The 15506-nt window shown below is 41.3% G+C and overlaps 1 protein-coding gene across 1 annotated transcript in view; it reads left to right on the top strand.

Annotated features, from left to right (window-relative positions):
• The window catches only part of SGCG (sarcoglycan gamma), a gene marked incomplete at both ends in the record, with an annotated part of 76409 nt that overhangs the window by 30311 nt on the left and 30592 nt on the right, over positions 1-15506 (top strand). Inside the window, 2 exons of the mRNA XM_080689422.1 lie at positions 7250-7444; positions 13197-13298. Coding sequence (XP_080545548.1) covers positions 7250-7444; positions 13197-13298 — 297 coding nt within the window. The remainder of the gene's footprint in view (positions 1-7249; positions 7445-13196; positions 13299-15506) is intronic.

Raw genomic sequence — 15506 nt, forward strand, 5'->3', positions numbered from 1 at the left:
TGATTGCTTTGATTAAGTCATATTCTACTGCTAAAATATTTGCCTGTTTTTTTAAATCAGGATCTATTTGGTCTGGGTTTGTCCATTTGGTTGGTTGTTTTTGCTAGTGAGTCACTGGAGTTCCTTCTATATTCTGATATTAACCCCTTGGCAGATATATACTTAGCAGATAACTTCTCCCATTCCGTGGGCTGTCTCCTCGATCTCTTGACTGTCTCCTCTACTGTGTAGAAGCTTTGGAGTTTGATGCAGCCCCATTTGCCTACTTTTGCTATTGTTGCCAATGCTTGTGGCATCTTATCCAAATGATCCTTACCCAGAGAGTCTTGATTAACTATATTAATAGTATACAGTTCTTCTAATTTGTTGTAATACCTATAGTAACAGTTTCAAGAACATTTCTGAGTAGTATCATAATATATATATATACATATATATATAAAGATTATATACATTTCTACACAGATAATCTTTGAAGAATTAAAATGACCTAAATTCAGACACCATGAATTTCACACTCATTGTACAAAAATAAAAATAATTCTGCTTTTCATTTGCTAAACATTATTCTAGGAGCACTGGGTATTTCATTCAGAGGTGCAGAGGCAAATTTCAGGGGAATATGGGTTCTGGATGTATTCCATGCCTGGGCACATTGGAGGACACAAGCACAGCAGTTATAAAATTAATTATATTGGTTATGAATGTCATAAAATGGCTTTGTTAGAAAGAATTACAACAACTAGATACATAGTAGCCTTTATTAAGCTTATAATTCGCCAGGCATTTTTGTAAAACTGAGAAAGACAGCCAGCAGAACACACTGGCGTCCTGTTGTAAGCCTCATTCATGCAACATGGGATTCAGAAGAAAACTGTCCTATCATTCACAATATTAGAAAAACCTTTATGATGCCGAAGAAAAGGACTGTGAAATCCTCATCTGTTGAAAATTCTTGAATAACTAAAAACTATATTTGGTGACACTATTTTGGTAATATAGCTTTCATAAAATACTATGGGATAAAATATTCTATACCTTTAGAGGCACCAATTTGGAAATATATTGTGGGTAGAGGAACAAAAAATCTGCAACAAAGACTTAAAAAGAACAATGTTTTCTAAAGATCTACATCTAGCCGAGCATGGTGGAACACACTTGTAACTCCAGTACTTGGTAAGCTGATACAAGAGGATTATCGGCCTCAGCAACTTAGTGAAACCTTCAATGGCCTGGCCAGGCCCTATTTCAAAATAAAAAATAAAATAGGAGCCAGGTGTGGTGGCGCACGCTTGTAATCCCAGCATTCGGGAGGCTGAGACAGGAGGATCACGATTCGCAGACAGCCTCAACTACTTAGGCCCTCTGCAACTCAATGAGACCCTGTTTCAAAATAAAGAATAAAAAATAGGACTGAGGGTATAGCTCGGAAGGTTCCATACCTGGTACCACAAAAATAAAATAAAATAAAATAAAATAAAATAAAATAAAATAGGGCTGGGGATGTATCTTGGAGATAGAACACCCCTAGGTTCAATCCCCAGTACCAATTAAAATTCCACATCTAAATCTAGTTTTCATTTTATATCCCTTAAAGACAAAGAGATGTACTGGTATCGAATACTATCATGCCTTTAACCTGTCGCATTTGTTGGGGGGAGTCTTAATTTTAAGAGTCTGTGGGCCCCCAAGTAAATCTTCTATATTTTCCCCAGAGCTCTAATAAGACTGAAGTAAGACTGAAGCAGAGACTGGGAGAGAAATCCCCAGCTGGAGAAGGAAAGGAAGCTCAGGCCGGCTGGCCAGGTGCTGAGTTCAGGGATGTCTTAGTCAGCATCCTCGTGCTCTGTCCTGAATGGCTGACCACACACCTGAGAGGAAGATTTATTTTCTCACGGAGTCCTTGAGGGTTTGGGGTTCAGTCCATGTGAGGCCTGGGACGCAGACCTCAGAGCAGAACAGCAGGGAGCAGAGAGGAGGAGAGCGCACGGGCTCTGCTCACCCATCCTGGAAGCCAGAAGCAGGAGAGCACGCAGCGGGAGGAGGGACCAGTCTGCGTCCCAAGGCCACGCCCAGGGACCCCTCCCTCCTCAGCAACCAAGCCCAGCTTCCACCATCGCTACCTTGTTTCTGTGAGAGAAAGGGAGCTCTCCAAATCCAAGCCATTACCAGGGATAAGAAAGAAAAAGCTCTGCGCCTGTTTCTTGGGCACAGGATCAGGGCTAAAGCACAGAACTCTGCGGTAGAGCACTTCAGCCTGTCTGCCCAGCGTTGGCTGCATCCTAGAACAGTTCAGGAGTCACCAGCTGCCGGAGAAGCCTAACAGGCCACCGAGCTGATCTGCTGATACAATCGATCATCTTAATGCTTTCATCATAGAGCCAAGTGGGTTTGTCTTTACAACTCAGTGTGGCTTATATGATACCAAGAAAGAGCTGTCTAATACTGCAGAGGTGAGAAGCTGAATAGACCCTGAACAGCCCTGACCCTGTGGCACACTGATAACTCCCGTATATGAAAGGCTGACACAGGAGAATTGTGGGCTTGAAGCCGGATTTGAAACCAGCCTTGGCAACTCAGAGAGGCCCTCAGCAACTTAGCAAGACTCTTTCAAAATATAAACTAAAAGAGGATAGGAGGTGTTGCTCAGAGATGGAGCACCCCTGGGTTCAATCCCCGGTGCCACCCTTACCCACGCCCTCCCCACACACAAAAGCAGGCATCCTTGTCTCCCTCCTGATTTTAAAGGGAGTTCTTTCAATTTTCCCCATTCAGTATGATGTTGGTTTTCAAAAGTGTTTTACTCAGGCATAAAGCAGAACAAAATTATATCATTTTCAGGAAAACTAATGCAACTGGAGAATGTGGCAATAAGTGGGATCAGTCTCAGAAAGTGAAGGGTCATACGTGCTCTCTGCCCTGTGTGGAAATCAAAGGAACTTAGGACAGAGGCCAGCAGAAGAGCGGGCGAGGCCTGGGGAGGGGCCGCCACCTGTCCATTCACAAGCCCAGCATCAGTGCAGTGAAGGAGAGGGGAGGGAGGGGCGGGCACACCAGGTACTCTGTGTGTGTGTGTGTGTGTGTGTGTGTGTGTGTGTGTGTGTGTGTGGCCTCAGTATGATGTATGGCTGCAATGCACCAATAAAAGCAGGTGTTTTTTTTTAAGGAGAAACAGTGGTTTAGAGATGATAATCTTCCTCCAAGATCCAACTCATTTATATTATATACAGAGAATTTAGCTTGACACTGGGCTCTAAAAATACACTGTTTGAACCAGGAGTGGTCATACATGCTTGTAATCACAGGATTTGGGAGGCTGAGACAGGAGGATCACAGGTTGACAGGCAGCCTCAACAACTTAGATCCTATTTCAAAATAAGGCAAAATAAGGCTCTATCTCAGAGGTAGAATGCCCCTAAGTGCAATTCCTAGTAACACACACACACACACACACTGTTTGAAGGGAAGAGTGCTTCTGGGATCACAACTGATGCTTATAACTTTATTTATTAGTGTGTTATGAACTATACTTATTAGCAGTGTGTGTGTGTGTGTGTGTGTGTGTGTGTGTGTGTGTGTTGTGAAAACTATAAGCTATAAACTGGTGGTATATTAGACAACAAAATCAACTTTTTAAAAGAGATTATTTCAATTGAATATACCACCTAGTGTGTGTGTTACTGAGGATTGAACCCAGGGGCATTCTACATCTGAGCTATACCCTCAGCCTTATTTTAATTTTATTTTGAAACAAGGTCTCACAAGGTTAACAAGAATGCCAATACTAGCCGGGGGTGGTGGCACACACTTGTAATCCTAGATTTCGGGAGGCTGAGACAGGAGGATCGTGGTTGGCGGACAGCCTTTGCTACTTAGTGAGGCCCTTTGCAACTCTGTGAGACCCTGTTTCAAAAATAAAAACACTTAAAAAAAAAAACTAGGGCTAGGGCTGTAGCTTGGAGGTAAAATGCCCCTGGGTTCCATACCCCCAGTACCACACACACACAAAAAAAAAGAATGCCAATAATTGTTGAGACACCTGGAACTTGCAATCCTCCTGTCTCAGCCTCCCAAGTACTGGGATTATAGGAATGTACCATCATGTCCCGCTTCATTTTATTTTTTATTTTATTTTTTTATTTTTTGTAGGTCTGGGGATAGAACCCAGGGGCATTTGACCTCCAAGCTACACCCCCTGCCCTATTTTTTATTCTTTATTTTGGAACAGGGTCTTACTAAGTTGCAAAGGGCCTCACCAAGTAGCTTAGGCTGTCCTCAAACCCCAATCCTCCTGTCTCAGCCTCCCAAATTATGGGATTACAGGAATGCACCACCACGCCCCGTTTCACTTTTTTTATTTTGAAACAGGGTCTCAACTAAATCGCTGAGGCTGGCCTTACCCTGCCGCACCTTCCTGTCTCAGCCTCCCAGGTGCGGCACTGCAGGCCTGCGCCTGCGCCTGGCAGCCACACCTCCTCCCCACCCCATCCCTGTGTTCGCTCTAGCTGTTTCCACTGGAGCGCCAAGAAGACGCACTTAGACCTTCTCACTCACCAGCCTCTCCTCCAGGCTGGCCTTACTCACATTGCCATCTTTATCTCTCTGCTATTTTTCTAACAAAGATCCACCTTACAATGTACTTTTCTTCATTCAACTCTATATAATCTGTCAAACATAAGTGAAACAATATATTCTATAACTTCATATAACTCATCTTTGAGTTCTTGAATGTAAATGAATCTCTCTCTCTCTCTCTCTCTCTCTCTCTCTCTCTCTCTCTCTCTCTCTCTCTCTCTCTCTCTCTTTCAGTACTGGGGATGGAGCCCAGGCACATTCTAACTCTGAGCTGCACTCCCGCCCTATTTTTAATACTTTATTTTGGAACAGGGTCTCACTAAGTAGCTGAGGCTGTCCCTGAACTGCGATCCTCCTGTCTCAGCCTCCCGAATGCTGGGATTACAAGCATGTGCCACCACACCCGACTGAATTTCTCATTTTTAAGGAATCTGATTAGTTTCTGTTCGACACCCCTGCCCCACTTTAAAAAAAAAATGACCTCATGCTCATGCCAGATGAGCGGCGCCCATGTATTGATCACCGTTGTGCCCAGCTCCAGCCAATGCTGATCCAAACGGGGCATGCCAATGAGTGTCTGTGGAAATAATGAATGTCCTGTAGCAGCATTTATTTAGCCAACACTATCCTTAATTCACTAAATTACATACAAGAGAAGAATCAAGGCACGTGCATGGCAGCCTGCCTGGTCTTAAGACTTTCATTTTAAATAAAGAAGATCATGGATTCAAAACATATTAAAGTTGATATTTATGTAAAAGCATGATTTGTGTCTGGAGCCCTATCCCTTGAAATATTAATAACTATATTTGATAGACGCATGTCCAGTTGGTCATAATTGAGCATGGTATCAACATGAAGGATGTTGAACGAGGGAAGGGAGATACTTTTTTCAAGACAATAATTATTTTTAAACATAAAAGAGTCCACAAAAGCCAGACATGGTGATACACACTTGTAATCCCAATACTTGGGAGGCTGAGACAAGAGGATCCCTGGTTTGAAGCCAGCCTCAACAACTTAGTGAGGTCCTCCAAAATTTAGACCCTGTTTCCAAATAAGAAATAAAACTGGGCTGGGGGGTTAGCTCAGAGGTAGAATGCCTCTAGATTCAATCCCCAGTGCCACAGAAAAAAAGAGTTCATAAAACTAAATCTTGCTCAATAGATATTAAAATTCAGAATTGTTTCTTAAATTTTTTATTGGTGCATTGTAGTCATACATGTTAATGGAGTACAAGATAATGGAGGCATACATGCACACATCACCCAGTTAGCCCTAACCCAATTCCTGCTCCATCCTCTGTCCCTCCCTTCTTCTCATGGAATGTAGCCATCAAATTCTGAAACACTTGTAAAGGTTAGATATAGATGAAAAAGTGCTGTGTGTTGTTCCAGTTGATGTGATTTTCTGCCAACTAGAGCACTTTACAGGACCACCAAGAGCTGCGTTGCAGGACTTTTGCCCAGTACTCACCCTAACAACTGTCTGAAGGAGGCTCCCTGAACCAGAGGGCCCCGCAAGTCATTTCTGACAAACGCCTAATACAGCATCTAATGAAAATGGAAGTCACTTGTGAGTTGTGAAAACTATAAGCTATAAACTTGTCATATATTAGACAACAAAATCAACTCTTTTTTTTTTTTTTTTTTTTTTTTGCGGGTCTGGAGATGATACCCAGGGACATTCTACCTCCGAGCTACACCCCTGCCCTATTTTTTATTCTTTTATTTTGAAACAGTGAGGGCCTCACTGAGTAGCTGAGGCTGTCCCCCAACTGCCATCCTCCTGTCTCAGCCTCCCGAATGCTGGGATTACAAACCTGCATCACCACGCTGGCTTAAAATAAACTTTAAAAAAGATTATTTCAATTAAATATACTATCTAGTCATTTCACACAAACTAATCTGGATTATGTTTATCTGGATTAAACCATTTGTTGTTTTGTTTGTTTCTGGTACTAGGGATGGAAGTCAGAGGTATTCTACCTCTGAGTTATACCCCCAGCCATTTTCATTTTGGAAATTAATTTTCAATGTTTTTGAAAAAATTTACTGGGTTTTTTTTTAGCTCACAATAAATCGGTATTGACAAATCATTGTTTTCCCCTCTCCTCCCCCTCCCATATTTATTTTTTTACTTTGAAACAGGCTCTTGCTAAGTTGCTGAGGCTGGTGGTGAACCTGTGATTCTCCTGTCTCAACCTCCCAAGTACTGGGATCACAGGTGTGTGCCACTGTGTTGGTTCACTGAGTATTTTAAGAACTTGATAACTTGATTATTATCAGTTGATGTTCAATCCCATCTTTAACCCTGCAGAATCTTAAAAGCCAGAAAAACATACATGTATGTGTGTGTGTGTGTGTGTGTGTGTGTGTGTGTGTGTGTGTTGTATTTATTTAAATCTGAAAATATACTCACTGGATTTCAAATGAATTGATCATATCTCAAATACTTAAAATGATAGATTAAATAGTTTCCTGTGGTTGAAACATGTGTCATGTAATATTCAGTTCTCTTTTTTAAAATTATTAATTTTGGAAATTAATTTTCAATGTTTTTGAAAAAAATTACTGGGTTTTTGCCGGATTTTTTTTAGCTCATAATAGAGCAGTATTGACAAATCATTGCTCTCCCCTCTCCTCCCTCACACACACACACACTTCCCCAACAGATGGTCCGTGAGCAATACACAACCGCGACAGAAGGCACCCTCGTAGAGAGACCCGACAGCCAGAGCGTCTACAAAATTGGCATTTACGGCTGGAGAAAGCGCTGCCTCTACTTACTGGTTCTTCTCCTACTCGTCATCCTTGTTGTGAATCTGGCTCTTACCATTTGGATTCTTAAAGTGATGTGGTTTTTTCCGGTAAGAATTAGTTTTTCCTGGTAAATATGTTCCTGTGTTCAGCGCAACTATATCGTACTAATAGAAGTCGCCTTTAATGGAGTGTTTGGTTCTTTCCTGTCTCCATCAGAATTTCAGCCACAAATGTAAATATATCATCTGTCTCACTGTGAACGATATGGCGCTCCTTTTATTTTGACTGTAATTTTTATTAGTCATGATCTCTATATGGTGGAAAAACTGGCTAAGTCAAGAGGGCTTAGGGATTATTCAATTCACCAACTGTTAAATTTTTATAAACAATTGTTTTCCTAATCTCATTAATTCATACGTATGGACCGTTTAGATCCCTGCACTGTTCTGTTTAGCATTACTATAATGATAATATAATAATGGAGACCTATTTATTTTTTAATTTTTTTATTGGTGCATTATATTCATACAACTTATTGGGGTAAAAAACTTGTGTGTACAAACATGTACTCATCGCTGATTTAACCCCTACCCAAATCCCACCCCATTCCCTCCCCGTCCCTCCCTCCCTTGCTTGGCTTAGTGATTGACTTCGATATGTTTAAGTACATTGTGAGCTTTAGAGATTTTCCTCTTCCCCCCTCATTTCTCCTCCTTTAGGTTGTCTTGTTTGCTCCTCTTTTCTCCCTAACTCTCACATATTAGGGAAAGCATCTGATTTCTTATTTTTTGTACCTGACTAATCTCACTTAGCATAATGTCCTCCAGTTCCATCCATTTCCCTGAAAATGATGTAATTGAGTTTTTTTTTTTTTGATGACTGAGTAAAATTCCATTGTGTACATATCCCACAGTTTTGTAATCCATTCATCTGTTGATGGACATCTTGGCTGGTTCCATAGTTTGGCTATGGTGAATTGTGCAGCTATGAACATAGATACACATGCATTCGTTTGGTAGTTTGGTTTCCTTTCTTTTGGGTAGATACCCAACAGTGGTATTGCTGGATCAAATGGTAGATTTGTTCCCATTCTTCTGAGGATTCTCCATACTGTTTTCCAAAGTGGTTGCACTAATTTGCAATCCCACCAACAATGTCTTAGAGTTCCCACTTCTAATGGAGACCTATTTAATAAATAACACAGCTGCTACCCAGGGAAAGCACCTTGTAAGAAAGGAAGGTGGAGACCAAGGAAGTGATTGTTACTGTTTTTGTTGTTGTACTAGGAATTGAACCCAGGGCATTTTACCTTTGAGCTATTTTTAGTTTTTCCATTTTGAAATAATGTGTCCCTTTGGGGTGGAGGGCCTCACTAAGTTGCTGAGGCTGGCCTCAAACCTGTGGCTCTCCTGTCTCAATCTCCCAAATATTGAGATTACTGGTATGCACCACCACGTGAGGCTATTCTTATTTCTTCACTGTAGCAATCTCATGTGTGATGTCCATTTAGCAACATTCCCCTCTGGCCCGAGGGCCTCTCCATGCTGTGTGCTGATGGTGGGGACCCACCTGGTGCCAGTGCCTCTGTATGTTAGTGTCCATGGGGGATCATGGAACCCATCCTCCAGGGATACCAAGGGACAACTCTACTGGTGTCAATAAAATTCTCTACTTAAGCTTGACACAAAATTAGGAAGTCCCTTGGCCAAAATTGTTTCTTATTCTATTTCCAGTATAATATGAAAATAGTACCTAGCATCCTGTAAAACTTCTCAGTGCGAAAACATTGATAGTCACCCTCACACAAAATCCACCACGTCATTTGTAAATATGAGTCACAGCATGGAAGTTTTATGAAATGTTAGTATAATAAGATGAGTGTAAAAAATAACTAAAACAAGACCTATTTTGTCAGTAATCATCATTACCATATAGCTGTAAGATTTAAACTATGGTCGGGTATGGTGGCACACTCAGGCCTGTAATCTCAGCTACTCAGGAGGCTGCAGCAAGAAGAACACAAGTTCAAGGGCAGCCTCAGAAATTTAGCAAGACCCTGCCTCAAATACATATAAGGGAGGTTTGGGATATAGCGCAATGGTTTAATCCATGGGTTCATTCCCCAGCACTGAAAAAAAAAACAGACTTGAAGAACTACTCATAACTCTCAAATGTGGATTTGAGATAGTCTATCTGCACAAAAGGTGAAATAAAATCTCAATGGTGGCAGTAATTAAAAAATGAGATATACAAAGAAGAGAAGAAAGGAGAGGGGAGGAAAGTTTTTTTTATCTCATCTTCACAGTGAAGCCTGTTAGAATCTTGAAGTCTCTCCAGGGTAATCTCTCCATGATGGAGTTTAACTTTGCCATTCCATTAAATAAAACTCTCTGAAGATGTACCCTTCTAGCTTAGTTCAGTGCAGGCCCCACCTCCTCCCAGAAGCCTTCTCCAAAATCTCCATTACACTTTCATCAGATCCCATTCTGAATTCTTGAAGATGCCCCATTGCTAGTGTACCTATTTGTTTCAGAGAAACTTTGGAACTAGCAGAACATTGTATCCTGTCTTAATTCCCAGCCACATCATACTGCCTTGCACATAAATTAGGTACCTGATAAATATTTTACAATTCTAAAACATGAGTAAGAATGACAGATGACTTTCTGAGGAGCATGTGTGTATATGAATTTAGCAATGACCAGGAGTGAATGATGCAAATGTAATACTAAATTCACACGACAAAATTACTGTAGGGTCACTACCAAAATTTACTAACCTATTGCTTTGTTAATAGGACCATACATTCCCTCAGATATTCCCCTGTGACCTTGCTAATGCACTTGAATAAACTGTTCTATAAAACATGCACATTCTTACCTGGGAGCGGTGGTGCACACCTGTAATCCCAGTACCTGAGAGGCTGAAGTATAGGAGGATAGCAGGTTCAAGGCCAGCCTCAGCAACTTAGTGAGACCCTCACAACTTAAAGTCTGTTTCCAAATAAAAAATAAAAATGATTGGATGTTTAACTTGGAGGTAGAATGGCCCTGGGCTCAATATCTTTAGTAGCTACACACACACACGTACACACACACATACACACACACACACACACACACATGTATGTATGTATGTATGTATATGTATATATTACATAGAGAACACACACGTACTCTCTACATTATATATGGTATATATACATACATATATACATACATAAACCTGTTGATTTCCAAAATTTTTCAAAGGCACTTGTCTTACATTGACTTTCCTTGGTACTGACTGTGCGGGGACCCAGGAGCAAGAATCATGCTTGAATGCAGTTCTCAGATGTGAACTGCATCAAATGACAGGAACCAATGGGTTCACGTAAACGTCCCCTGCCAACTGCTTCATGTGGTCTTATTTAATCTCAAAATAGACTGAAGGAATGGTCTGCTCTGAGTTCTAGCACATTGTTGGAAATGCATCAAGACACATTCAGAAAATGTGGCCATCTGTGACTTTTGGTGGGTAGTCAGTGGTGAGGGTCCGAGTGAGGGTCTTCTTGGGGCAGGGTTTGACCACGCTGAGTACACGACACTCCTTATCAGGCTACTACTGGAATAGAAGGAGGGACTACCGCTCTGATATGAGAGACCTGCCCTTCATCTATATTGTCCGTGTGTGTGTGTGTGTGTGTGTGTGTGTGTGTGTGTGTGTCTTGCTGGAGATGGAACACAGGGCTTCATGTGTGCTAGGCAAGTGTTCTACAGCTGACCTACATCTCCAGCCCTTATATTTCAATTTTACTGTGATAAAATACACATAAAATTTACCTACTATACATCCTTTTTTTGTTATTTGGTTTGGATTAGCTTGGTACTAAGGATTGAACCCAGAGACATTCTACTTCTGAGCAATACCCCCAGCCCTATTTGATTTTTTTATTTTGAAGCAGGATTTTGCTAAGTTTCTCAGGCTGGCCTTGAGCCTGAGATCCTCCTGCCTCAGCCTCCCAAGCACTTGGATTATGGGTATGTGCCACTATGCCCAGCTACAGCCACTTTTAAGTGTATAGTCCAGTGCATTTAATGTACTCACCATGTTGTACAACCGTCACCACAATTCATCTATGGAGCCCTTTTATCTTACAAAACTGAAACTGGACTCACAGGACTGCCCCTTGGGGCCACATCCTCTGCCTGGCTGCGCCATTCTACTTTCTGTTACTCTGTCCTATTCCTAATACCCCACGGGAGTGGGGTAGGGCAATGTTTGTCTTCCTGTGCTGGTTTATTACTCAGCAGAATATCCTCCAGGTTTATCCCTGTGGTTTCATGTGTTATAATTCCTCTTCCTCTTTACATCTGAATAAGATCTCATTGTGTTTGCAAGCCATGTGTACCTGTCAGCATTCTGGTCACTATAATCTTAAAGAGTGACCACTTAACTTAGAGGAAAGATTTATTTTCTTACGGTTTCCAGTTCAGTCCATAAGAGGCTGGGGACAGCAGGTCTCAGGGCATGAGGATGGGAGGTGAAGAGAGGGAAAGCACGTGGCTGTGCTCCTCATGTCACGGAAGATGGAGGCCAGAGAGAGCAGGAGGTGGAGGAACCGTATATAATCCCCAAGGCCGCACCCCAGGGACCAACTCCTGCAGCCACACCCTACCAGCCTGGGTCACAACCCAGATAAATCATGACAGTGGATTTACCACTGCTGGGATTACAACCCTCCTGGCTCCAAACATTAATCAGTGAGCTCTTTAAGGGACATTTTATACCTAACTCTAACACTACATTTAGTTTACCCACTCATCAGCTGGTGGATACTTGGGCTAGCTCCCATTTTTGCCCTGATAGGGTTAGATGTGGGGCTATGCAGTGAACCCAGGAGAGGGCATAGGACTGAACTGAGGACGCCAGCTTCCAGGGTCAGGGAGAGAAGGAGAAGCCTGTAATGAGGCTGAGAACGGTGTTCTGAGCTGGGAGAAGCCAGTGAAAACCAGAGGAGGAGAGCGTTTCACAGAGAAGGGAGCCGAGTGTCAAATGCTGCTAAGAATTCAGAGGGAAAGAAGTGGAAGTGTCCACTAGACCTGATAGCATGGTGGTCAGTGGTACCCTCTGAAGATTGTCTTCTGTTTGGTAAGCCCTTCATAGCTGTAAACTCCTTGAGAGCAGGTCCCTGGATGGAATTCTCTCTCCTCCTGCAGAGCTTCTCACTTAAAAAGGCTCCAATGAATATTTTCCATTGAGTGAATGTAGTGAGCTCAAACAATACACTTGAAGCCTTGAGAAGGTGTTTGTGGTGTTTTGGGGAGGCCATGGAAGTGTTCCAAACCCCCATTTTTTTGTGGCTACACAAGTCTATATGTGTGTTAAAATTCATAGAAATCCATTCCTCACAAGAATTCAGTTCATTGTCTTTATTGTAAAAATGTAAGTGGTATCTACAAAATTCTTTTTATATAGCCACGGGGCCTTGGGAGTTTATTATAAAATAATTTTTAATCTCATATATATCTTCTAAATAGTCCTTTGTTTTACACAAGATTTTTCATACTTTTGTTGGTGCGTTATAATTATACATCAAGTGAGGTTCAAAGTGATACGCTCACACTTGCACACACTTGGTGTGTTTCCCACATCTACCCCTCCCCCTTCCTCTCTCCTCATATGAGCTACTGACATTGGCTACAGAAGATTTTTTTAAAAATTGAATATTGAAAAAAAACCCTAAAGTTTAAAATAAAGCATTTAGGAAAATACCAAAACGGGGAAAGAAATGTATGGAAACAGATGCATAATTTAAGTCAATACAAAAAGAAGTTAAAATGAGAACAATAAAAATTCTATATTTCTTTTTTGTAACAGACAGGAATGGGTCATTTGCATGTAACAAGAGATGGACTTCGCCTGGAAGGGGAATCAGAATTTTTGTTCCCATTGTATGCTAAAGAAATACGCTCCAGAATGGTAAGAAAAGATGAAAGAAATTAAATTGTGCTTTATGAAAAATAAATTATGGGTAAGCCCCAAAATTCAACACTTTTCAGAAGAGATTTTTAGAAAGTATACATGTCCACACATTTGGAGTATGCCCCTTATTAATAGTTTTGACTATGGGGTTGTAGAACTTATCTCTAATATTTTATTCTATAAAGATATTTTCATGTGCTTCAGATCTGAATTTTGTGGCCTCAGTAATTTAGGCCATAATAAACTAAAGGTCTTAGAAATAAAAATTTTTATCAAAAAGTTTGTCATTTAAAACTTTGTCATCTCAAACAGACTTATTTTAGGGCATTCAAATTTATAAGAGAAGCTTAGAAAGAAATGAGATTCATATTAGTATGTTCTGCATTCGTTTTTTGTTTTTGTTTTTGTTTTTGTTTAGTGTGGTACTGGGGGGTGAAACCCAGGGGCTTTTCTACCTCCGGGCCATACTCCCAGACCTATTTTTTATACTTTATTTGGAAATAGGGTCTCACTAAGTTGCTGAGAGCCTCACTAAGAAGCTGAGGCTGGCTTCGAACCTGTGTGGTCCTCCTATCTCAGCCTCCCAAGCGCTGGGATTGCAAGCGTGCACCACCACGCCCGGCTCTGCATTAGTTTTTTTGTTGTTGTTTTTGTTTGTTGTTTGTTGTTTTTGTTTTGGTGGTACTGGGGTTCCTGGAAACCCTCCTACTTCTGGGCTACATTCCCAGACCTATTTTTTTATACTTTTTTTAAAATTTGGAAACAGGGTCTCTTAAGCCAGCGTGGCTGGCTTCAAACCTGCGCCATCCTCCTGTCTCCGCCTCCCAAGCGCAGGGATTACAAGCGTGCGCCACCACGCCGGCTGCATTCGTTATTTTGATTACAGATTATGATCCCATAGGGTTCTCCAAAGCATATCTAACATTACCATTAAATAATCACATGATTTTAAAAATAAATCAAGAGTTTTTTCATTTACTTCTGAGGAATCTATAAAAATGAGAGACAAGAATAATATATCAATAGTGGAAACAACTTTGTAGTATGGTCTATTTTTCTTTATGTGATGCTATCAACTTCATAATATACATAAACATTTTGCCAGATTATTGATAAATTGTGTTATTTGAAAAGTACAGCCTTTATTTTCTTTCTATATTTCTAAATGTGAATGGATATTTTAGTATCTCCTGCCTGCCGAGCCTATACGTTTACTATAGGGAAAAGAGAAAGAAAAAAAGATTTACTACTAAGAAATACCAAGTCCTGTTAAGGAGATAAAACACATTCCCAAACTAGATATTAGAACATTCGGACATTTAGCTGGGTGTGGTGGCAAACACCTGTAATTCCAGTACTTGAGAGGCAAAGACAGGAGGATTGCAGATTTGAGGCCAGCCTCATCCACCCAGCAAACTCCTCAGCCACTTAGTGAGACCCTGTTTCAAAAATAAAATAAGGCTGGGGTTGTAGTTCAGAGGTAGGATATCCCTGGGCTCAACTCCCAGCACCAGACACACACACACACACACACACACACACACACACACACACACTCACAAAGCTCCAGGACCAGCTATAAAAAGATACAGAATAAAACTTACACATAAATACTGACCACAGAGCTAAGGTCATAGCGAGTGCAAGGCATGTGAGGTAGTTTTCACATTGCTATATTATAGTATAATATAATACTGCGCTATATGACTTCTAGAAACACTTCACTAGCAGTAGGAACAGACAAATGACATGTAATCGCACAGGCTGACACACGTTTGAGCCTGATTCTGAGCCTGTGTGTGGCAGCACATCAGCATGTTAAATAGCCCCGTCACAGAGAGCATGAATAATTAATGCAAGATTTATAAAAACAAAGAAAGTCAGACATGAACAAAGGCTTTAAATATGAGAAATTATGCTTAGCCATGTCTTTGCCCTCCTCCTCCCTCTTCCGCTGGTCACCACGTGACTGCGAGGCCGCACGCCGGCATGTGACTGGGACATGTGTGATTGGTGTCTGGGTACTTTTCAGCAGCAAAATCAAAGCTTACCTAGAAATTCCGGGCCCCTCCCTCAGCAGATCTCAGCTTGCATCTTATTGACCAGAGATGTGTCACTAGGTCTGGGAAAGTCAGCATTTAGCTCTTCCTGCCAATACCAGGGAAGGCAGAAGAGGCGTCAGTTGTCTCAGACAAAGAAGAGCCG

Source organism: Muscardinus avellanarius (genome assembly GCF_963383645.1).
Source record: "Muscardinus avellanarius genome assembly, chromosome: 2".
In the NCBI taxonomy this organism is placed as follows: domain Eukaryota; kingdom Metazoa; phylum Chordata; class Mammalia; order Rodentia; family Gliridae; genus Muscardinus; species Muscardinus avellanarius.